General features: G+C 47.2%; 1 protein-coding gene across 7 annotated transcripts in view; it reads left to right on the forward strand.

The window, feature by feature from the left end:
* The window catches only part of Plcg2 (phospholipase C gamma 2), a 136,277-nt gene extending 110,869 nt beyond the window's left edge, over positions 1 to 25,408 (forward strand). For 6 of the 7 annotated variants that reach the window (XM_021170477.2, XM_021170482.1, XM_021170481.2 and 3 more), the window contains 7 exons: positions 49 to 258; positions 2,432 to 2,577; positions 3,626 to 3,740; positions 4,689 to 4,856; positions 10,740 to 10,828; positions 24,538 to 24,722; positions 25,051 to 25,408. In XM_021170477.2, coding sequence (XP_021026136.1) covers positions 49 to 258; positions 2,432 to 2,577; positions 3,626 to 3,740; positions 4,689 to 4,856; positions 10,740 to 10,828; positions 24,538 to 24,722; positions 25,051 to 25,093 — 956 coding nt within the window. In that variant the 3' untranslated portion in view covers positions 25,094 to 25,408. Of the gene's footprint in view, positions 1 to 48; positions 259 to 2,431; positions 2,578 to 3,625; positions 3,741 to 4,688; positions 4,857 to 10,739; positions 10,829 to 24,537; positions 24,727 to 25,050 lie in introns of all 7 variants that reach the window. The other variant, XM_029480946.1, reaches the window with a different exon arrangement.
* The last annotated feature ends 217 nt before the right edge of the window (positions 25,409 to 25,625 follow it).

Below are 25,625 nucleotides of genomic sequence, written 5' to 3' on the forward strand. Positions count from 1 at the left end.
GAGCCTATAGGAGCTGTTCTTATTCAAAGGATCATATCCTCTCTGCAGAAAATCCTGACTTCCGAGAAATCCGCTCTTTTGTGGAGACGAAGGCAGACAGCATTGTCAGGCAAAAACCTGTCGATCTATTGCGGTACAATCAGAAGGGCCTGACCCGCGTCTACCCCAAGGGACAGAGAGTTGACTCTTCGAACTATGACCCCTTCCGTCTGTGGCTGTGTGGCTCCCAGATGGTGGCACTCAATTTCCAGACTCCAGGTAAGGGATGAAGGCAGCCAGTCTGTCCAGGCTAGGTGGTGGCCCTGTCATAGCCAGCAGTGTCACTTGGGCAGCTAGTGGGATGTGGTTGTTTCTGAACAAGTGACTGGGCTGGCCCGTCAAGGTTGAACTTGAATGCTGGTTAGTACAAGGCCCTAGGGACTGACAAAGGGGATAGTGGACATATGGCTGAAGCAGGCTCGGTGACCATGAGTGACAGAGAGGTATTATTACCATTCTGGTTTAGGAAGGGAATGTAATAGCTTATTGAACTAGTAAGTGTTGTTTTTAAAACAACATCCCAAACATCTGATTTACCAAATGAAGACTCAGGAGCAAGATGCTGAGGTGAAAGCCTGCTAGCTCAGAGAGGCAGAGAAAGCACCCAGCTGACCTGCCCACTCCACTGACGCCCCAGAAGGAAAAGGCTCCTTCTCCATGTTGTCTTAAAGACCCTCCAGCTCACAGACCCTCCTCTCTCTCTCCTGGCTTCTCTTATGTTCACTCCCTGTCAACTGGTTGCTTGCTTTGCCTCTTGACCTATGGTTGATTTAATTTAATCCTCTTTACACAAAGCTCTTGGGTCAAAGGTGTGCGCTAGGGCTGAGCCGCACCACAACAAGAAAAGGTTTTTCCAGTTGACAATCTCGGGGCTTACAGTGTGATCAAATATCCTGCAACAGGTAAGTAAGTCTCAGAGGGGCTTACGGATCCAGGCGTGACTGGATCCAGTGGCTGCCTTACCTCTTTGTGTGCTTTCTCTCCAAGGGCTTCATGCCCACCCTCTCTAGACTCTTATATAGTCGGGAAAACCCACGCACACAAACTTTAGACGTTGCATCCTGTGAATTCATTTGTTCATTTCTCTTATATTTAACCACTACACCCAACTCAGCTCTAGGAATCTGTAGGTCAGGTCCCATTCTTGTCTACCACAGATGCCACTGCCTCCTGGACCCGTGACTCTTGTTCCCAGGAGTGGGTGCACAGTGTGGGGCAGACATTTCTTACTCCTGAGGAATCCTCCTGCTAGCCAACTCCCTGGACCACTGGGCACCTGTGTCCTGTGGCACTTGCCCAGTTCCTCCTCTAGAGCATGGGCACACTCCTTCAGTGTAGGTCACTACTGTAGTTTCACCAAGCTCACCTGCTCTTGGCTCCTCAGGGAGAAAACTGACTTTTCACTTTTCACTTTTCTGCTCAAGGCTCTGCTCTTTGAGTAACGTTAACTCTTTCCCCTCTCACCAAGTCAAGGGATGTTTGCCATTTGTTTCCCTGCAAAGCGGTTGGTCCTCTTTGTATCCCACCAAGCTGGCTTTTTATTGATAGCGCTAACTATCTGCCTGTTGTGTGAACTGAGATTATGTGTGGGTGTGCCTGCCATGGTCCACACGTGAAGGTCAGAGGACAGGACATGCATGCCATGAAACATGTGTGGAGGTCAGAGGAATAGGGCATACATAGATTGCACACATGTGTGGAGGTTGGAGGACAGGGTGCTTATGCCATGGTCCACACTTGAAGGCCAGAGGAACAGGGTGTCTATGTCATGGAACACACCACTTTGTGTGCTTTCTCTCCAAGGGCTTCATGCCCACCCTCTCTAGACTCCTATATAGTCGGGAAAACCCACACACACAAACTTTAGACGTTGCATCCTGTGAATTCATTTGTTCATTTCTCTTATATTTAACAACTACACCCAACTCAGCTCTAGGAATCTGTAGGTCAGGTCCCATTCCTGTCTACCACAGATGCCACTGCCTCCTGGACCCATGGCTCTTGTCCTCTGAGGACAGCTGGTAGAGTCTTTCCTTCTATCTTTATATGATTCTAGAGACCACACTCAGGTCAGTGGCTTTATCTATTTGCTGAGTCACCTCTCCCTTGAACCATGATTTACCCTGTGGTGTAAGCAAGCATTCTACCCCTGGCCTGCACTGAGTTTCAGTAGATTCTAATTCCTTAAGGCTTACACCTCTCCAGACTCCCTGTAAGATTATTTCCTGGTGTGGGATTCTTTCCTAACGCTCCCCATGTTTCCCTGGAGTCATGTCTTTTCTGAACAGCTGCCCCCCAGTCATCGCAGGAAGGTCACGTGGCCTGTGCCCATGCGCGCCCGGAGCTGGTGTTCCCTGGCTGCCCCCACAGCACCCTTCTGCTCTCTTTTCAGACAAGTACATGCAGATGAACCACGCGCTGTTTTCGCTCAATGGGCGGACAGGCTACGTCCTGCAGCCGGAGAGCATGCGCTCTGAGAAGTATGACCCGATGCCCCTGGAGTCCCAGAGGAAGATCCTGATGACACTCACTGTCAAGGTAGAGGGGGCTCCCTGGTGGGGGGTGTGTGTGCGCTCTTGTCTTGTTAATCCAGCACCGTCTCAAAAAACCCTTCCTGTCACTTGCCCTAGTCCGGGTGTGACATATATGCTCTTGGGGTTCATGTGAGGTCAACCTCTAGCTGAAAGGAGAGTTCATCTCTCCTTTGTCTTAGAGACGTCACAGCTTACTCTTTCTCTCTGTCTGTCTCTCCCTCTGTTTCTCCCTCTCTGTCTCTTGTTTCTTTCTCTCTCTCCCCCTTCCTTCCTTTTTTCCTTCTTGTTTTTGAGAAACGGGGTTTCTCTGTATAGCCCTGGCCATTGTGGAACTTGCTATGTAGAGTTTGTATGCCTCAAACTCAGAGATCTGCCTGCCTCTGCCTCCTGAGGGCTGGGACTAAAGGTGTCTGCCACTACAGTCTAGCATGAGTTTTCTTACATTCATCTAGTCCTTGGCATTTTAGGAAGATATGAGAGAAAGTGTTCCTAAGATCCAGGAAGTTAAAATGAAATGAGCTGGGATGTAGCTTAGTTTTTGGAGTGTTTATCCAGTGTGCATGAAGCCACCAGGAGCACCATGGAGACAAGAGGCAGGAGGATTGTCATCAGGGTAAGGCCAGCTTTGTTTACATAGCAAGTTTGAAGTCAGCTTAGGATAAATGAGACCTCATTTTAGAAAAGTAAGACAAAGTATTTGAAGGTGTTTGGTAAATAAGGGTCAGTTATAAACAGACCACCCCACCGTCTTCTGTCTGGGAAATCCAGTATCAAGGTCCCATGAACCTGTACTCAGGCAAGACTCTCCTGGTGAATCACATGGCCTGGGAACCCACTACGACTTTATATCATCAAACAGTGATGGTGGGCTGGGTCAGCATCCATGCCTCTGAGAGCAGTGGTGACTTCTCCACTGAATAAGGGTAGCTTTGAACTTGTACAGTCAGACTTTAGGGTCCCGAAAAAATCCACGAAGCATTACTCTGTGGTCCAAATCCCACCCTCCCAGCGCAGAACCGGGAGATCTCCAACCCTTGCCTTCTGTGTCCCAGGTTCTTGGTGCACGCCACCTCCCTAAACTAGGGCGGAGTATTGCCTGTCCTTTTGTGGAGGTGGAAATCTGCGGGGCTGAGTATGACAGCAACAAATTCAAGACGACGGTTGTGAGTAAGTAGCGGGTGATCCCTGTTTGTGTGGGCGTGCCCGGGCAGTGCAGAGGCTGGAGGTGTCTTCCTCAGTTGTCCCCACATTAGGTTTTGAGACTAGTGTCTTCTCTCTGTGAACCTGAACCTTCTCCGTTCAGGTACTCGGGCTGGCCAGGGGGCTGCAGTGATCTGCCAGTGTTTCCCTCTGCCTTTCCATATATGTGCTTGGTTTTACATGGATGCTGGGGTCTACCCTTGGGTGGTCCTGTTTCCTACAGCGGGCACTTGACTTAAGTGTCTCCGTAGCCCTGTTAGTCTTTCTTTTTTTAAAGGTGAAGGGAGCAGACCGATACGTGGACTATGGCTCCTTCATGATTTTTATAACGTACTTTTGCTGTTGTGTGTTTTCCTTTCCGAGCTCCAGCCTGTGGTTGGGGAAACAGAGCCACCTGCCCAGGGAACAACTTAGGTGCAGACCAATTCAGCTGGCCTTCTCTATAGGGTGGCAGGTTTGCTGTGTGACTTGCCTTATAAGGGTGGTCCTCCACGAGAACTCCCAACAGGCTTCAGAGACCCCCCCATCCCACTTTCCTTCTCAGGCCAAGGGGTCCAGCAACTCACTCGTGTCCTGCTCACCTCTTTTCTTGGTCCTCTCCCCCTTGAGTTCCACTCTACAGTTCTCTGCTTCCCTTCACCTATCCCAGGAGTAGAGATGGGTGAGGTCTCCTGTTGGCTCTGGTCCTGGAAGGCTGGGCCTGCAGCAGGATTGCCTGCTGTGAAAGAAATAACCAAAGATGATGATGATGATGATGATGATGATGATAATGATGATTCAGGGATTCTTAGACCTGGGCATAGATGCAGATGCGCATGCACGTTTGTGGAGAGGTTCAAGCTGAGGCTGAAGAGACTGGCTTATGAGGAGGCAGGGCACAAGTAGCAGTAAGCACAAGCTTTGGTCTCTTTCTAGATGACAATGGCCTCAGCCCTGTCTGGGCTCCAACTCAGGAGAAGGTGACATTTGAAATCTATGATCCAAACCTTGCCTTCCTACGCTTTGTGGTCTACGAAGAAGACATGTTCAGTGACCCCAACTTCCTGGCTCATGCCACGTACCCCATTAAAGGCATCAAATCCGGTAAGGAGCGTTGGCAAGGATGTTCAGTTTGGGGGAGCCCAGTTCTTTGGTCTGTGCTGCTGGCTGTAAAAGGAACACACCAACATCTTTCCTGGTTTAGAGTAAGTCACAACAAGGCAATTCGGAAGGGTACTAAGCATGGGGGGGGGGGTTGGAGAAAGGCCGAATCCTTTCAACTTTGGCATCTTTGAGGAGGCCATCAGTATTAGACTATCCTCAACCTGGTGCTGTTTGCTTTCATTTTGAGATGCCTCGGGCATTTTATCTTCATTAGCAGATGGAGAAATATGTTCATGCATGCCCTTGGCCTGTGTCATCAGGACAAGGCCCTGAACATCCACGGGGTCCAAGTCTCCTAAGCATCCCAAACTTACTGTCTCACACTAGACTTGGAGGCTGACCTGCTTGCTAGGTTTATTTTTATGCTGAACACAATACAACCACCTCCTGTTGTAGAAAAGGCCAGTGTGTATTTGCCTGCCATTAAGCCAAAGTGGGTCAATATGAACCCGTAAATTTGGGCATCTCCCAGCCCCCCCCCCCCATCACAGAAGCTTCTTGTCACAGGAGATGGTAATAAATACAGAGAGAAGGAGACTATGGAGATCTTAGAGCTAGATATATCACCTCCCTCCCCAAAAGTTCAGGGAGCATTGAAGAAGACGGAACAGAGAGGTCACCAGAGCTACAGAGGTACACACAGCATACAAGACCAGTACAAGAACAAGCCAGTCCAAACCACAGCCCAGATACGGGCAGGGCTCATGAAGCCTCACTCCACGATGAGGAGCTGTTAGCAACCGATGGCTACTGGGAGAAGGAGCATCCCATCTTCTTCAGGAATTCAGCCCCTGAGAGGATACCCAGCTCCAGGAGATGGCCCCGCATTTACACCTGTCGTTGGGAGGGGAAAACAGTGATGAAGAACTAGGGGATAGATTTGACCAAAGCACACTATATGCAGATATGAAATTCCCAAACAAACAAACAAACAAAAAACAAACCCATGAAACAACAAAACCCACTCTATTGAATTTTTCCAGGGCAGCTAAGACAGTGTCTTGTGAGACCTGGGGTTTCTCTGAAGGTGACTGTCTTAGTTAGGGTTTTACTGCTGTGAGCAGACACCATGACCAAGGCAACTCTTATAAGGACAACATTTAATTGTGGCTGGATTATGAGTTCAGAGGTTCAGCCCATTATTATCAAGGTGGGAACATGGCAGTTTCTAGGCAGGCATGGTGCAGGAGGAGCTGAGAGTTCTCCATCTTCATCTGAAGGCTGCTAGCAGAAGACTGGCTTCCAGGAAGCTAGGACAGTGACACACCCACTCCAACAGGGCCACACGTTCTAATAGTGCTACTCCCTGGGATGATCATAGACAGTGACTATTCTTATGTGGGATGGTTTCTCTCAGGGCCTTCCTCCCCGGATTTCACATTTAACCCAACATGCAGACCAGCTATGTGGTGGATTTCTTCCTTATCCACGGCATTGACAATTCATGAGGCAGACACCGTAGACCCTTCTGAAATCCCCAGGAGGTCACTGTTCCCTTGTTTCCCAGAGCAGTCATTTTTCAAGAGAAAGAAATTACTATCATTTTTTGTCATTTATGTCAAATTACCATCTTTTGATGTTTGGAAGCCTGGGCTCTATTCAGTGCTGAGCTGGGTCTTTTGAAAACTTGGACCACACCACCCCTTCTTTCATGAAGTCTCCCAGCTTCTGTAGCCATTTTCCCCACTCCCTGCTAGATGCATTTCCAACCAGCTGATGCCTTAGGGGCTCTGGTTTGAAAATGCTGATTTCTGGGTCCACCATGGGATGCTCCGATTCAGCCCAGGGTGGCGCTCCGGAATCAGCCTGTATTATGGCCAGCTCCCTGGGAGTACCTGGGCAGTACTGAGCTAAAGAGGCTAGTTCCCAGCTGCCAGTCTTGCTGCTGAGGGCCCAGACACCAGAGGAAGAGTCTGGGAAAATGTATAAAGCCTCAGATTTCTATTTAGCAATTTAGAAATCACATTTGAGCATGTCAGACAACAATAACATTAACAAGCACTCCTTGACGGTTAACATATATGACAGGTGACTTTAAAGTCAGCACCCGAGCTGCTGGACGCTGATTTGCTATGTGCTTTTTCAGATTAGCCCAGCAATCAGGGTTCAGAAGCGATGCTGCCTCTTCGCATCAAGAAAAGTGAATCTTTGCAGTTCTGGTCTTAATGACCTCATGGCATTAAGGAACCAGGGTCAGCTCATTCCTGGACCACCTTGTTCCGCCCTGGCCCTATCATCCTTTGGGAGATGGGGAGGTGACCCTCAGGATGCAGTCAGAGCTCATGGCACACTGACTTTTCTTCCTGGGAGGGAAACAATTCCCCTAAGATGAATTTGCTTGGAGACTGAAAAGAAAAACCCAGCAAGGAAACATGGAGGTGGATTAATAATGGGAGCCTCCTCCCCGTTCTAACCAGGAGATAATCACAGCACGGCTGTTCTCCCTCGCCTTGCAGGCTCCCGGCATATCTATATTCATGAGAGGCAGGAAATAAAATGAATAGTCCTTTTGTGCAGATGGCTCCCAGGGCCGTCTAAACTCGAAAATAAACTTTGCCCATTGTTAGGGTGGCTGCACTTAAGCCTTCAAACCGGCTGGGCCCGACTCGGGAGGGAGACAAACTTACTGTACTCAGCTCCCTTAATTTCCTTTTCTTTAATCCTACAATAATCCAGTGAGCTAGCGCTCTCTCTCTCTCTCTCTCTCCAGATGTGAATTCACTCATTCAAGGTCACAGGCTGGCACTTGCCCCCTTGTTTTTCCTTCTCTGTAGACTGTCCTTGAGGGGACTCTTCTTTCAAGTGGGCACTTAAAGCCCCAGGGCAGGCCTTCCTTCACTTCCTCTCTCCATGTGAAATAAACAAAACTAAAAATAATACAATTTTCATGGTTGGTGAAACTGAGAAATAGTTTGGCTTTGGTCCACGAGTGGCTTCCCAGAGTTGGGCAGTAAGAGGAAGTATGAGGGACTCCAGGCAGAGCCCATTCTAACTAGCTCAAGAGGCACACACCCTCACTCATTCTTGCCCTGAAGCTGGAGTTTATAGCTGCCTAGCATTGTCCTGGGCCACCCCTGAATACTCCAAGGTCTAGTTTATTCTCCCAATCCATCAACACTTAACTCTCCTCAGGTCGGCCATTAAGATGCACAGAATCTGTGTCTTAACAGGGTTCACAAGGGGTTAGAGCACAGAATCTGCATTTGCATCTTAATGAGAGTCACAAACTACATCAATCTAGACCAGTATTATGCTGGTGTTTACAGACAGTCAGTGATTATCAACCCTCACAGAAGCTAGAGCAGCCAACAAACCAAACACTGCCTAAAGTCTCATCAGTCATCAGGTGGGAATAGGTTAGACAATTTCAGCACAGCAGTATTTAATGAACTCAGAATGCCCCCCCCCCAATGCTATGGGGTGTGTGCGTGGGAGATGTGGCCCAAGAGTTTTATACCTAGCTCAACTATCATACATCTATAAACTCAAATCCACTTAAAATGCACAATTGGGGATTCTGTGTCACATGAGCACAAGAGAAAAAAGACAGGGGGAATTGAGCAATTTAACAGTATGTTTGTTTGAGTTGGGCAGTGGTGGTTCATGCCTTTAATCCCAGCACTTGGGAAACTGAGTTTGAGGCCAGCCTGCTCTACATACTGAGTTCTAGGACAGCCAGAGCCGATATCCAGAGAAACCCTGACTTGATACAACAACAACAAAAAACCAAATCAACAATGAAAAATATACCCAAGCCTTTCTTTGTGGAGAATAATGGTTGTAATAATGGCTTATTTCCAAGATGCCCTGAAACAGGGAGTTGTTATTTTATCGCTCAATAAAACTTTTCTTGCTCATGGTCTAAAAAAAGTCAACAGGATGCAAATGTTCTATACATTGGTGTAAAAACAACACCTTAAAAAATATCCAAAATTGAGAGAGGCAAAAAAGAAGGAAGACTCAGGGTTGGGTGGCTATGTCCTTTTCCTTATCCTAAGCAGTAGCAGCAGCAGAGGAGAGATTCAATAGGTATTGTTTAAAGGTAAGAAGCTGGGGCTGGTGAGATGACTTAGCAGGGAAAGGTGCTTGTGGCCAAGCCTGACAGCCTAGGTTCAGTCCTCACATGGTGGAAGGAGAGAACACGCTACATACACTACACATAAACAAATGTTAATTATAAAGGTGATAGGATAATAGATAGTGTAGATATTCCCTAAGAGTATGAGCCAACACAGGGATGGAGGATGGTGTAAGGAAATGGGGCGTGTCTAATCTGTGCAGCTCAGCAGATACCATATAAATGAAAAGCTCTGGGAACAAATCAGCCATTAGAAGGGATGGCTAAGATGGAAGGTTGTATGAAAGCTACGAGGGACCATGCACTGATCTGTGCTTTTTATTTTTTTTTTAAATAAACCTATTGTAAAAATTCAAATAAACATTACACACTGAAACAGACCTCTTAAGTCTCTATATCAATAAGCTTTTATACAGTTAGAGCAGCCATTCTGTAGCTGCAGCTTCTCACTGGATTTTACACTTGCACTATTCAGTGTTTTTATGCACTTCTCTGCTGCCCAAACCAAAAAATTCAAAGGATGTAATTAGAACTAGAAAACCCGTTAGCTTTATATTGTCTTTCGTAAGTTATGTCTGTTACCTACAGCCAGTCCTTGTTAATTGCCTATTATTTAGCCTTCCTTGCTCTCTTTCCTCAGTGATATATCGTATCCACACATGTCTGTCTGTTTACATGTATATGTCTATTATTGGCTAGGGATCTGTGCAAAAAGAAACACTAACATCTGCTTAGAGAGGAAAGGCCCTTCACAGTTCTGTGCTGTAGGCTAGGGAGCAGGTAGCCTGTTTTCTATGGATTCCTTTAGACAAGCCAACCAATCAGCTGTTGAGATGGAGTCCTGCAACTGCTGTTTAACGGGGCTGGGGATGCGGATCGGCTCAAGCTCACCCTGAGCCAATCCTAAATAAAAAGACACATTTCAAGGTCTGCTGCACGTGGACCCTGATTGTAAGTAGGAAATGGGCTCCAGGGAGAGTGATCAATACAGCCATAGACTGCCAAGGGGTAGTCAGATAGGAAATCACTGAAGATAAAGGCGACTCCCTAGCCCTGTGCTTTGTGAAGGCCCAAGAGGAGACAGTGGGTTGAAGACTCATTACCGTTCTGACTCTTTTGACTTTATGAGTACTTAAGGAATTAAACCGCAGTAGTACCAATCACTCTCATTTCAATGGGGAGGGGTAAGTCTGTAGATTCTCACTTCTTTCTAAAATTGCATCTATCAATTGTGCCTTTGTAAGCACATGTGTGGAGGGTTGTATCTCTCCTTTCCTATGGGACCCAGGGTGTCAGGCATTGCAGCAGGCACCTTTCTTTACCTGACGAGCCGTCTTGTCAGCCCAGTTTTGATTTCTTCTGAGCCAACCATTTCTAGTTGGCAGATGTTTTAACTTTACTATGTGAATGTGCTTATCAAGAACACTAGTCTCAGCCGGGCGTGGTGGCGCACGCCTTTAATCCCAGCACTCGGGAGGCAGAGGCAGGCGGATTTCTGAGTTCGAGGCCAGACTGGTCTACAAAGTGAGNTCCAGGACAGCCAGNGCTATTCAGAGAAACCCTGTCTCAAAAAACCAAAAAAAAAAAAAAAAAAAAAAACACTAGTCTCTGTAACTTTAGGACAGAAACTTGGGCATGGCACACTGGCCTCTCTACCCTTGGAACGGGTATGCCATCTCCAGGATATCACAAGAAAGCCCAGAGCGGATCTCCCATTGGCTCTTCTCCTTCTGTTTCTGCTCCAGGCTTTAGATCAGTCCCTCTGAAGAATGGGTACAGTGAAGACATCGAACTGGCATCCCTCCTGGTTTTCTGTGAGATGAGGCCAGTCCTGGTGAGTCACGGGCCCTGACCAGTTGGCCAGGGGTAGGAATATAATGGAAATACTCTGGATTAATGAGCTGAAACCCTTCCCAGGACCAGTCAAGGTTCTGGGGTTTCCCCCTCAGCATCCTTTCTTGAGGATTGCTGAAGGATTCTGGAGTGGGCTCTACAGTCTGCGGGGAGAGGTCTTGGGAAGGAGTTCTTCCTGGTTACTTGGCGCCAACAGCCTGGGCAGAGGATGCTTTTCCAGGCAAGCTCCTCCTTTCTGGATGTGTTTCTCACCTGTTGGCCTTGGGTCATTGCTTCAAAGGGTCTGTGTGGGGGAAGGCTGGACCCTGATTCCCATGGGCTGGTAACTCTCTGCACTGGAGGGACCTTTGTTCTAGTCCTGTTTGTCAGTGTCTTGAAGAGTTCTCGTTTCTCCTTGGACTAACCAGCTTGGTTGTGCGTTGAAGTCACTTTGTCACCGTGACCCACACAAGAAGCACCATCAGGGAGGAGAGATTGTTTGGCTCACAGTTTGATGTGAGACAGTCCACTGTGGTGAGGGAAGCATGGTGACGGTGGCACTGTGGTGGGGGAGTTTGGACAGCTTCTTGCAGAGGAATCAGGAAGCAGAGACTGCATAGGAAGTGGGACTGGGCTAAAAACTTCAGTGCTCACCATCGTCGTCAGTGAGTGACTCTCTTCTTCCACAGCTTCACCACCACCAGGTGGGGACCACATTTAAACAAACACATGTCTTCGAGAGGTCATTTTGCATTCAAATGGTAACATGTAAATGTGGTAGGAAGATCTTGGCTTCACAGAAAGGCACCAAAGAGTGCCATGGACTTAGACTAGGCTCTCATAGCTGGTAACCTGTGTAGCAAGTCTTTTTTTTTTTTTTGTCTCATTTTTCTTTCTTTTATTGAAATTAGATTTTCTTATACAATATATTCTGATCATGGTTCCCCTCCCTCAACTCCTCTGACATCCCCCTATCGTCCCCCCATCAGAATCCACACCTGTTCCATCCACCATTCATTAGGATACAAGTAGACATCTAAAGAATGATAACAAAACAAAAGCAAACCAGAACAGGATAAAACAAAGAAACTGAAGAAAAATAGCCAAAGGAAAAAGAAAAAAGCACATGATATACATGTAGGCACAGAGACACACATATTTGTATGCATAGGAATTGCCTAAAACCACAAAACTGGAAGATATCTATCTATCTATCTATGTATCTATCTATCTATGTATCTATGCATATATACATATACATATATATGTGTGTATGTATATATATGTGTATGTATACACACATATATACATATACATACATACATATTATATATATGCAAAGGATCCACGTATGGTTAAAAAAATTTCCCTGTCAAAAGCGTATGAGACAAAGGACCTTCAAGGATGTCACTGATTTCTTCTGTGTTGGCTAACTACTGCTGGACATGGGGCTAACCCTTAAGAGTGGTTTGTATCCTCAGTGAGACAACTAGAGATAGCTGCTGGGTCCAGTTCTGTCTGAGCTGGGACTTGATCTGGTGCAGACCTGTGTGGGCCCTGTGCACACTGCCATGGTCTCCATGAGTTCATATGTGCCCTGGTCCTGTTGTGTTTAGAAGGCCTTGTTTCCTCAGAGCCCACCATCCTAACTGGGTCTTACAAGCTTTCCATCTCCTCTTCCACAGTCTTCCCTGAACCCCGGAGGGAGGGATGGTGAAGACATCCCATTTAGGACTGGGTGTCCCAAGGTCTCTCACCCTCTGAACGTTGTCTAGCTGCAGCTCCTTCTCTGTCGTTGTTATCATCTGCTGGAGGAGGAAGTGGAGTAACAGATACTAAGAGTCCCAGTGCGGGCGTTTCCTCCCCACCTTAGACCACTTATGTTCCCAGATGAAAGGCGCACACCACCTTTATATTTTTAAATAACCTTAGGCAGCACAATAACTGGGCAGCTGCTTACCCTCCATGTCATTAGAATCTACTTTCTTATTGATAACTCCAAGTTATCACTGACTATTTACTATATATTTCATCTAGGTTGCTCTTAACCCAAGAGAACCCACTTCTCTTGGCCCTTAGCCTATGGCAGCTCTCCTCCTCCCTCCTGTATGTTCTTTTTCTTCCATGGTGACTTATTCCTGCCTTTTCCTCCTCTTTGTGGTTCCCCTGTCCCCACGCCCTTGAAACCTCAACCCCACCAATGTCTCTTCTGCTCAACTATTGGCTGTTGGCATCTTTATTCACCAATCAGAATTAACTTGGGGGTAGGGTCCCAGGGGCTGCGTGCAGACTCCAGGTCTTGGGGGCCTACACTTAGCATCACAATAGACAGTAATAGAGAAAACCTCACCAGAAAGCGTCTTTGAGGATGGCTGAGCAAAACCTGCTCTGTAAAGATAGCAGCATGTCATAGGAGGCATTTATGACCACATTCCTCCTGTAGTATCTGGTTTCTCCTGAGATCCCTGGCCTATCTGCTCTCCAGCTTTTGGCCACCCAAGTAGTGTTGGGACCATGGAGTGAACCTTAACTCAAATCAGATATTGGTTGGTTGCACTCATACGCGTTGTGCCACTATTACACAAGAGCATCTTGCAGGTTGGTTATCGTTATAGATAGAAGACTTTGTAGCTGGGCTGGTGTTTACTCTTCTCCTTTGGCAGCACGCAGAGGGCTTCAAGTATCATGAACACTTGTCCATAGAGGTAAAGGCTCTAGGTAGACACTGGCTCCACTTGCTTGTGTTCAATAGGTTGTATAGGTGTAGTTTTCAGCAATCAAGCCGTAACATCAGTTTGTGGAGAACAATTAATAGCCTTGGCACTAGCCCTGGTTGTTTGCAGGTTCCCATGGGGGTATTTTTGGCCAACTCCTCGATTAGATGTGACCCGTTCTTGGCATTGGAAGCATCATTTGGTGAGGAGAGATGTCCAGGTGGGCCTTTATCTTCCACATCATTTGGCAACTCCATTCATATTGACTATATATATATATATATATATATATATATATATATATATACACACACACACACACACACACACATATATATATATACACACATATGTGTGTGTATATATATGTGTATGTATATATATATATATATATATTTTTTTTTTAGGAAGCTTCTATTGTAGTTAACTATACATCCCCTTCCATGGCCCTCAGTTTCAGCCCTCCCCGTATTCCCTCTGTCACCTCCTTCCCTCCCATCTCCATTTGTCCCTCTTGCTCCTGCCCTCCATATGTAACTATATATTCGATTCCCCCTTCCTAGGGTGATCCATCTCTCCCCACCCCCAACCCCCTTTCCCTCTATGTAACCTCTGTGGTTATACATATTATAACTTATTGAAGACTTAATAGCTAACACCACATATAATACATATCCTATTTGTCTGAGTGTAGACCTCACTCAAGATGATTTTTTTCTAGCTCCATCCATTTACCTGCCAATTTCACCATTCATTTTTTAAATGGCTTAGTAATATTGCATTGTGCAATATTATTATCCATTCACCCGTTGATGGACATGTAGGCTGTTTTCAATTTCTGTCTATTATGAAGCAGCAATGAACACGATTGAGCAAGTGCTCTTATTGCAATGCCTGGCATGCAGATAATTCATTTTTCCATGACCCTTCATTCTTCTACCAAAACCTCAGAAAGCTTGCCACGAGCCAGGGAATTCTATACCCCCCCACCTCAGCTCATTTCCCGTTGGGAAACCTAAGCCAATTTTGGCCCCCAGTGTGCTGCCATATGATGATCTTGCTACTGGACCTCATTGTGTTTTCTGGTAGGGGAACTGTTGGTCTGTGGTCTTCTTTGGGCTGTAAGAATTAACATGTTGGCAGTTTCCTGATTGTCAGTTCCTGGAACATAGCTGAGAGCTTTCCAATGGGGCAGGAGTGGCAGGACTGGGAGACGCATTTTACAGCCATTGTGATAGTCCAGGGAGTGAAAATTGCTGCATTTATAGCCAGGCATGGTGGCACATACCTTCAACCCTAGCACTCGGGAGGCAGAGGCTAGCACATCTCTGTGAATTCCAGGCCAGTCTGGCCTATATAGCCAGTTCCAGTCCAGTCAGGGCTCTAATGAATGAATGAATGAATGAATGAATCTATCCTGAACTTGACTGAGAGTAACTTGGCTTCCTAGTATGATGGTTTCTCAAGCACTCACAAAACATCAGGGTTAAAGAGGACATAAAAATATAGGAAGCAAGGCAGGAGGCAGAGAGTGACAAATGGTCGTTGGTCAACAACCCAGTCAGCCAAGGTATCACCACTCTCTAATGTAAGATAGCCTCAGGATGAGGACATTCTATCTGAAGGGGATAGATAATAGAATAGTATCCATCTTGAAAATAATTTTAATTGTTAAGCTAAAAAATACAGTTTTCACTTGAACCTTCAGTGAAGACCCCCTCCAGCCAATTCCATGTTCCTTCTGCGGTAGAAAGACCCGGACAGGAACCTTTTTTGTAAAGTTCCCTTCTATACTGTGGCTGAGTGAGCAAAATGCTTAAGCCCTCATGGGTCTTAAAGCACTCCTTTTCAGAATGAGTTATGTACGAGCCAACATATGACCAATATGCTTAGAAAATCTATCAAGATAAAATTCCTTATGGTATGATGGCTTACCAACCCCCCCCCCCCATGAGTCTGGGGCAATGGATCCCCTGGTAACATGCCCATGGGCAGGAGGACCTGAGCTCTGACCCTTGACATGCTCATGAAAGCCAGGCAGCAGCAGTGCTTATCTGTAATGGCAGCGCAGAGGTGTGGAGCAGAGGACTCCTGGGGCCTGCGGGCCAGGCTAGCCAGTCAGTAAAATCCAGGTCTGTGAGAGACCCTGTCTCAAACACAAAGTACAATGTGATGGAGGGAGACATCCAGTATTGGCCCCTGGCTTCCACACATACATGTACATACACAGAAATATACAAATGTGCATGCATGTATACACACACACACACACACACACACACTCCTCAGTACAGATCACACATATGTAGAGAAAAAAGAAATCAGTATTGAGTTCGTTCACTTCACTTTCTCCTAGGGTGCCTCTGCCTCTGCCTCTGTATTAATTTCACACCCACCCCCGACCCCCAGACTTTGGTATTGTTCAGCTTTGGCACCAAGATATTCTTTGTAAGATGTTCAGTAGTATCTGTGCCTTTTGTCCACTAGATGGCGGCAGCTCCCACCTCATACAATGGTTACAACTCTCCTGGCACTGTCACACCTCCCTCCGGTGGCCATATCCTTCTTTGAGAACCACTGCTCTCAAATGAGATTCTAAGCACCTTCCTATTCCATTCTGCCATTAAGTAGATTGGCCATGAGCTCAGTATTCCTCCAATACTTAGATGGGACCCATTTACCCCTCCTGCTCTCGGACCCGTCTCCCTTATGTCTGAATTATTCGCTTGGGCTCCATTCCCAGATGCGGAATGAGGGGGGCTGGATAATTGAGCAGGGTTGGTAGAACTGCAAACCTAAACCTTGAAGACAAGGAAGCTAGAAGAGGCTTTGCCGAGTCACCCCCCCCCCCCTTACACACACACCGCCAGCGCTTGGGCTTCTTTCTCTGTGGCCTGGGGGGAGGAGAAGCTCTGTAGCCCCTCTGTGCCCATAAAGTCCATCTGCAGGCAGTTCATAGGAAAGCCAGTCAGCACAGCGGAAGGCAGTCCGAGAACACTTTGGGGAGCTGTTGTAAATGCCACCCCCCCCAAACCGTGATCAATACATTATTAGGAATCACTGATAGCAGAAGAGAGAAGTGAATGTATTTCAAAGACAACTGCGCTCAGCTATGCTTGGCTATCTTGTTGAGGGATGCCCTGATATGTTGGGGGACCCCACTGTTGGACGAGGGAGCCTGGGAGTGGGAAGACGTTCTGAATGGACAAAGCCCCCTCCTGCGGATCTGCTCTTTAAGAGGAAGCCTCTGAATGTGTGCAAATGTCATTTTGGTGGCTGGCTCCTGAGCCTGTATTTAATCGTACATCTGTCACCTGGTTCTGTACCATCTCCAGCTGCCAGTTGGCATTTCCATCCATGCCGGGATGAAGCCTCTCTCAGAGGCTGTGCAGGCCACACGTGCAGTATGCTTGATATCTAGGGGGTCCAGCCCTGCTGTGACCTCCGGATTCGAGAGCCATCAAGACTTTCCCGAACAAGGGATTGATCCCCCAAGAGCCCTGATGGAGTTTTCTCATGAAGTGTTTGTTGAAATAAAGCTTAAAGATGCGGAAGTCTATCAATAAAGAATTCAAATGTCTTCCGAGGTGGCCATTTACACTACACAGATCCTTTAAGAACCCTGGGTTCTTTACTGTGTTTGCTGAATGAATGTTTTTAAGGAGTGTCTTAGCACTATGATATTACGTGTTATATTTAATTTGGGGAGCAGGGTAAGAAAGGAGTGAGGTTTAAAAAAAAATCCCCACAACAGCCTGCTTGTAGCTTGTTGTCTCCTCTGCCTTGTCTCTCTTCTTTTTTCCTGCACGTGATATTTGTGAAGTTGGATTCACACGTGTGTGCCCTTTCCCCCTCTGCAGACGGCTTGAAGAAGCCCTTCTCTGGTGTGTGATTTTTTCAAAGTCCTGAATGCTTTGTCTTGTCAGCTTCAGGTTCCTGAGTCACCCGGCCCCTCTTCCGCCCCTGGGCGCTGCAGTTAGTGGCAGGGTTTTTTTTTTTTTTTTTTTTTTTCCTTTGTTGACTTTGTAAATAGTAGAGGCCTTCACATAACTTTTTTTTGATTAAAAATATTCCCTATGGACTAGATATCTGAGAGTAGAATAAATAGAACAAAGAACAAAAAGATGCTACAATTAAAAAAGGGGGCAGTGGTTCTCAACCTGTGGATTGCGACCCCTCTTGGGAGGGTCAAAGGACCCTTTCACAGGGGTCAAATATCAGATATCCTACATATTGGTTATTTACATCATGATTCATAACAGTAGCAAAATTATAGTTATGGAGTAGCAAGGGAATAACTTTACAGTGTGTGTGTGTGGGGGGGGTCTCCACAACATGAGGAACTGTATCAAAGGGCGGAGGCATTAGGAAGGCTGAGGACATTTGCCTTAGGGGAAATGATTTCTGAAAGTCAGGGCTGGGGTTCAGTTCAGCCTTGACATTTAGGGGAAGGGGTCTGTGCCCAGATGGCCTGCTTTTAGAGGACCAGAACAGAGTGTGACCATCATCAGGGAACAAGTTGGTGGTCCCTGGCAGGGACATTTAGAAAACCAGCTTCCCTAATTAGCCTGGGTTGGGTTGGAATATGCTTTGCTCTGGGCTGGTAGGAGAAAGGAGCAAGAGGTAGTGAGATCCACGGGAAACCCAGCTTGGTGGCTTTCCAGCTAAAGGCACACATAGCCCAGCAGAAGTGTTCCATCATTGGAGAAAAGCCATGATACGTTGGTGGCTTTGAGATTCATAAAACAATAGAGAAATAAACACACTGAGAGCCACCTGTGAGGTAGGGAAAGGGTGCACATGTCCGTTCACCCAGAGGCCGGGAGGCCCAAGCGTTGAGCTGGAAGCTTTTGTGATTGAGAATGAATCTTCTTCTACTGGGGAGGGACCTGGAGACAGATTAAGATCCTCCTGGTGCCTAACCAGGTAGAGTTTGGCCATGTCAGGTCCAAAGAGAGAGGGATGGCTGTGCTTGCTTCCCCAGATCCATTGTCAGGACACAGATACCAACCAAACAAAGCCCCAAACTGTAATGGAAAAAAAAAAAAAAAAGCAAAAAACAAAAGACCTAGCCCACACAGAGGAAGAAAGGTCTACTGTGCAGCTATAGAGTGGATGGCGGGCAGTGGAGCTGGAAGACGGAAGTCAGAGGCACCTTGGGAGCTACCTCTTGGAGCCCTGGAAAAGGATCTGGAACTGGAAACAAAAAAAACAGACTCTGACCTCTTTGTAATGAAAATCTCTGTGAGTTCAAGGCCAGCCTGGTCTACAGAGCTAACTTCAGGACAGTCGGGGATACACAGAGAAATACTGACTCGAAATACAAAATGAAACAAAGAAAGGTGCCGCCGGGCAGTGGTGGCACACACCTTTAATCCCAGCACTTGGGAAGCAGAGGCAGGTGGATTTCTGAGTTCGAGGCCAGCCTGGTCTACAGAGTGAGTTCCAGGACAGCCAGGACTGCACAGAGAAACCCTGTTTCAAAAAACAAATGAGAGAGAGAGAGAGAGAGAGAGAGAGAGAGAGAGAGAGAGAGAGAGAGAGAGAGAAGAAAAGTGCCTATGTTTAAGACAGAGTGCCGAAGTACTTCAGAATCTAGAACACAATACCATTAGAGAGGGAGATTGTTGAAGTGACAGGCTGGGCCACTCTTCAGGCAGAGGGACAGTCTCTATAGGCTCGTTCATTTGATTCAGTGTGATGAATAGAAAATGGCTGATATACCCAAACACGCTTGAGTGTGTATAAGGTAAAGTCTAGTATTGAACTTGTCCTCATTAGCCCTGGAGACTGGAGGCCAGGGACATGCCAGCTGCAGACTGGCAAAGGGAATGCAGTGTCCAGTCCCCTCCCATCAGGACAGTAGGACAGTACAGAGGCCCACGTGGACCAGGGAGATGCTACTGTACAGATACATTCATGGGGCTGGGGAGACGGCTGAGTTTGGATCCCAGTACCCATGGAAAAACCAGGCTACATGGAACACATCTGTAACCCCAGTGCCCCCTGGGAAAGTGGGAGAGCAGGCTGATCCTCAGAGCTCATTGGCCAGGTAGACTGTTTAAGCTCTGGGGTCTGTGAGAAACATCATCTCAACAGTAAGGTAGGCAGGCATGGTGGTCCACACATTTAATCTCAGCGCCGGAGAGGCATGGCGAGGTCCTAGCCAGCCAGGGCTACCTTGTGAGGTGCTGTCTCAAACGTAAATAAGAAAGTTGAGAGCCATGGAGGGAGGGAGATATCCAACATTGACCGTTGGCTTCTATGCACACCCACACGCACAAGTGCATTGCTGAGTTTACAGGAATTTTACCAGAAGCAAACCCCTACGTAGCCTACCTATATAAAGCAAACTTCTTGATGATAAAGTGTGGAGGTGGGAAAATGAGGAGATTTCCTGGTATAACTGCATCTTCCGGAGGCAAGAACACTGGTTAAGACTTTGTGATGGCATCAAGGAAGGAGACATGAAACACACACACCATAATGAAAAATCCTGCAATCTGAAACTAAAAGTAATCAGCACAACAACAAACAAACAAACAAACAAACAAACCAGATAGAATAAATGACCTAAAGGTTTTCAAGGACTGGGCTGAAAGTGCCCTGTAGAGGGAGACTTTTATTCTTCACGTCAAAGGGAAATGCTATTTTAACGGGGATTGTTGAAATCACAGGACTAGCGCATGTCACACGAGGACAGCAGGGAGGAAGTCACCACCAGAAACTTAACCATGAGGGTAAACAGACGAACAGATTAGGACAGGAGTTTGAGTGTGTAGCAAGCACGATGACGTGGGCAAGCACTTCCACCTAACTGGGCAACTGGGCTGGACTCTGATTGGGGAAAGAATCCGACAGTCTAGGGTTTTCAAAAAAGCCTAAGAACAAATTACAAAAGGCTGGAAATGGATGGGAGAGTATTGGGGAAAGCAGTCATGCAGACGTAAAACTAAAGATGGCCAGGCAGGGTGGGGCACACCTGGAGTCCCTACTATTCAGTAGGTTGAGGCAGGATTGCCCAAGCCTGGACCACACGTTGAGATTCTAAGAAATACAAAATACTACACGGCGTCAACGATATAGAAACGATATAATGATATAGATAAATATCTATAGATATAGATAGATATAATGATAGAGAAGGCTTAGTTTCCAGAGGACGTGGCAGTGAAAAGTTTGGGAAGTAAAAGCTAATTCAGATTCGGATTCAGGTCACAGACGAGACTTTGAGCCCGCTGAGGTGCTCAGTGGGTAATGATGCTGGGTTTGAAGCCTGAAGAACCTGAGTTCAATCCCCAGGACCCGCAGGGTGGACGTAGGGAGCTGACTCTGCTAAACTCTTCTCTGACCTCCACGCCTGCCCCGTGGCACAGCTCCTGACCCTAAGTCAATAAAGGTAAAACTGCAAGAATATGTTCTCATAGTCTGGGTGAGCCAGTCCACACAAAAATAAGCCCACCATACCTTGGCTTCAGAAGTAAACCTTTGCATTCTGCAAATGGATACAAATCTCTTTACTTCTTTGTCTTGGGAACTTTATGAGCTTGATTGTGGGTCAGAAGGCAACCCTTCTTGTACCTTTAAACATGGCGACCTCCCTGAGTCATTACTTGCCTGTGATACCATAACTTGGACAGAGAATGCATGGTATTCGAGAATAAGAATGCCAAGGACTGGAGAGCTGGCTCAACAGTTAAGAGCACTGGCTGCTCTTGCAGAGGACCTGGGTTTGCTCTCCAGCACTCATGGGACAGCCCATAACTGCCTGACACTCCAGCTCCAGGGGAATCCATGACTCTCTTACGACTTCCACGGGCATCAGACATGCACATACAAAATACTTACATACATACAATAAAAATAAACCCCGAAAGAAAAAATATTCTAAATAAGAAGCCAAAATTGCTTGAAAAGACTAGTAAAATACATGTCACACTTATGCAGGCAAACCTTAATTTCCTATACTTTGCACATGTTGAGAATTTTGAAAACTGAGGCTTGGGACAACCCTGTATGAAGCCCTTCATGCAGGCTTTCCTTAGCAGCACCTGATAGCTTTGTGTGGTCCTGCACCATCCAAATCTATTTTTGAATTTTCAGCATATGGTAGATTATTATAGCCACCATGGAGATCTGTGACCTCTGATCTTGCTGTGTGACTGGTTGGGGGTACTGAAGGCCACACTCTTGTGAGACCCTGAATTGGTAAATGTGTTATGTCCTGAGCGCTTGCTCTGTGGATTGGCCAGTATCCTTCATGGTTCCTCCTCTAGCTTCCTTATCCTGAGACACAGTTAAGGGCACCAGTTAATAAAATACCCCAGGGACAGGAAGAGTCACCTGTCTGTCACTTTAGATCAAAGCTAGAATAGGTTCAGCCCAGGAAGGGATATCAAGAACAGAGACAGGGCAGAAGCCAGGCCTTGTCATCAGTCAAGTCGTGAACACCAGGGAAAGGCTCTTGGGGGCCAGGGGGATAGTGTAGGTGGGCAGGAAAGCTACTCTTATAAGCACAGACAAAGAGATACCTTATTTCAGTATGGAGAAAGCGCCAGTGGTCTGGTTAGAGGATCAAGGCAGCCACAGCATTCACTGAAGTCCTGACTCACCGCAGTTCGAGAAAGCTACGATGGGAAAAATGACAGTCAGCAGGGAGGCTCCCAGTCTTTAAGGAAAGAATCCATTCCAGAGCAGCAGGAGATGAAGCAGAGGGTGCTGATGCAGGAGAGCCAGCCGAATCACTGGCTGTGTGACCAAGGATGAAGGATGCTGGGCAGTACAGTCTCAGAGTGGATGAAATAATCTCCTCTTGGACGCGATAGTGGATTCTGCCACTACAGAGAGACGTCAATGCTAAGCTTCAAAAGCCTTGGGTTGGGGCTAATGTAGCTGGTGGCTATATGTGAAGTGCTAGTTTACCGTTCTCCTGCCCCTCCCCCCGTCCCGCTCCCCCCCTTCCCCCGGGATTATCTTAAATCCACTTTGCACTCCAAAGCCTGGGTGACAGCACATCCATTTATTACAACATGATTTACTGAAGCATTTAAGCCCCACCATTGAGACCTCAAAAGAAAAGTTCCCATCCCGGGTATCGCTGTGCATTGATGGTGTGCTGGTCACCCAGGGGCCTGGTGGAGATGGATGGTAAGATTCATGTTTTCGTGCCTGCAGATGTCCCATGCTTTCTGCTGCCCACATATCAAGGGGCAGTTTTGACTTCTGAGGCTTGTTACTTAGGAAATGCATTTCCTAGAGCTGCGGTTGCCATAGTTATTCTTCTGGTGGAGGTCTTTCTGGAGAGGATTTGCTCTTCTAGAAGCCATTTAGGACATCAGTGATTCTTGAGAGGCCAAAAAAAAAAAAAAAAAAAGCAGCCTGTAATAAGTTGATGCCCATTCGTGTGGATAGCTGGTGGAAGTAGCTATAGATGGGCTACGGTGGGAAGCCAAGCCAGAAGACCTGACTCAGCAAAACACTACATCAGTGGTTCTCAACCTTCCTGATGCTATGGTGTGGTGATCTCTTCCCCTCCCCCCCGCCCCCACCATAGAATTATTTTCGTTGCTGCTTCATACAGTAATTTTGCTACTGTCATGAATTGTAATGTCTTTCGATGGTCTCAGGCAACCTCTGTGAAAGGGTTGTTTGACATCCCCCCCCCCCAAAAAAAAGGGGTCGCAACTCACAGGTTAAGAAACACTGCACTGCAGTCAAATAGTAACACTGCTATGGAGGAGTTGTGGATGGATGAACCAAGAGAGAGCATCTCTGGAGAAGATGCTGCCGAGGTGAGACAGCAGCAAGCATAGGATGGTAATTCCTGAAGCAGCTGCTGGGGTCCATGGGAGAGACTCAGCTGTATGGAGGTTGTACAATGTATCAGAAGTACCTGCTCCTCCCCCGCCCCCGCCCTTGTAGCTACCCACAGAAATGTTAACATAAGACAACCGAAAGTATGCAGGGGTCTATGTGCATGTGAGACCAGGTGCTAGAAGACAGTGTTGGATCCCCTGGAATGCAGTTATGGGTGGCTCTGAGTTGCCAGATGTGGGTGTTTGGAACCGAACTCTGGTCCCTGCGGGATCAGCAAGAACTCTTTTTTTTTTTTTTTTTTTTGGTTTTTAAAGACAGGGTTTCTCTGTATAGCCCTGGCTGACCTGGAACTCACTTTGTAGACCAGGCTGGCCTCCAACTCAGAAATCCACCTGCCTCTGCCCCCCAAGTGCTGGGATTAAAGGTGTGCGCCACCACGCCCAGCCAGCAAGAACTCTTAATGTCTGGGCCTTCTCTCCAGCTCCCGCCTTGGTTTTTGGGACAGCTTCTCTCACTGGCATAGAGCTTATTAATTAGGGTAAACTGGCTGGCCAGTGAGCCCTGGGGATCCACCTGTCTTTGACTCCCCTGACGATATTAAGTTTGTATCACTCGGGTCAGGGTTTCAGGGGATCATCTTCATGCGTACAGCCCAAGCTCTTATGGACCGAGCATTTTCCCAGCCTTACTCTGCCTTTTAAGTCCCTTGAATGATACTAAGTTGTCTGCTCTCAGCACCTCTGTCCTCACCTGGTGCCACCCTTTCTTCCTCGTGAACATGTGCCTGCACAGACACCCATGAGCCAGAAGTTGATCTGACCTAGTGATACGCAGATTCAACTCAGAAAGAAACACAGTGCTCTTGTTTTTCTGGGTTTTATATCAAAGCCACATTTGGAAGACCAAGGACTGTGGCAGCGGCTAGCTTTTGTGTAGGTGATACGATGGTAAAGCAGAGGCCAGAGGTCAACAGGAGAGACTCCAACTTTGGAAGGAAGTTCTACTATGTTGCAAAAGTCACCTTTGCTTAAATTAGGCTCTGGCCTCCAGGAGCTGCCCCAGTTGCGAAATCCGTTCTTCCAGGCACTCATGGGAGACACTAGGTGTGTCTCCCATATGGGCTTGGAAGATGTCACTCACAAGGTTGTTCTCCCCCGCCCCGCCCCCGCCCCGCCCTCAGGAGAGTGAAGAGGAACTCTATTCCTCCTGTCGCCAACTGCGGAGGCGGCAAGAAGAACTCAACAACCAGCTCTTCCTGTACGACACGCACCAGAACCTGCGCGGAGCCAACCGTGATGCCCTGGTGAAGGAGTTCAACGTTAACGAGAATCAGCTGCAGCTCTACCAGGAGAAGTGCAACCGGAGGTAGGTGAGACCCTAACCCTCCCAGCCCCCTCCATGTCCCCTCCAATCCCCCAAAGTCTTGGAGCTTCTAGGAGCGACCTAGAAGCTGCCTAACACCTTAAGCAAAGGAACTAACCTTCAAAGAACACTGCCTAAGCTCTGCCCACCAGGTGTGTTCTCATTGGATCCTTAAAGAGCCGCCATTGCCAAGGACCAAGGGGGAAGTGGACATTCCCCAAGGCTCAGGGGGTGTGCTAGGAGCCCAGAGCCTCCTCCACTCAGCCACAGGTGACCTGCGAGGTAGGGTGGGAGTTACCCACTGATGAGGACTCAATCTCCTGTATTTCAGGCTGAGAGAGAAGAGAGTAAGCAACAGCAGGTTCTACTCCTAGAAGTCGTGTGTGCGTGCGCGCATGCGCACGGTGTTCACGAGTGCATCTGGGTACCGGAGAGCCTTATAATCAGCCCCCAGGAAGAGATTCGTCTGTGACATTCATCGTCCTCTCTCCGAGCCACTCACCATAGAGATGACAGTTCTGAAGACGCCCCCGTGGGCAGGAGGAGTTGAGACCTTCCTGCTATTTTTCCACCTTGGACAACTTTCTTAACTTATACTACCCCTGATAGAGGATCCCCCCAACTGTGTGCCTTTTGAACTTCCCTGTTCTCAGCCTCATTGAATAAAGACAACAGTTTCATGCCGTTAAGCGTTCTATACCTGATCTGTACAGTAAACAGGGGTTCCTCTGTGGTGAGCAAGCTTCTGCCTGTGACCCAGGTAACTGACTTCCATGGAAGGTGAGCTGAGACATGGGGAACTAATTCATTAGATTCCAAAAAAAAAAAAAAGATTTCAGCTAAGAGGCAAATGATTCTATAGTTCAGGCCACCACTGTATTCTACACAACCCCAAAGGCTGGTCGG

This window comes from Mus caroli, chromosome 8 (assembly GCF_900094665.2).
Source record: "Mus caroli chromosome 8, CAROLI_EIJ_v1.1, whole genome shotgun sequence".
In the NCBI taxonomy this organism is placed as follows: Eukaryota; Metazoa; Chordata; class Mammalia; order Rodentia; family Muridae; genus Mus; species Mus caroli.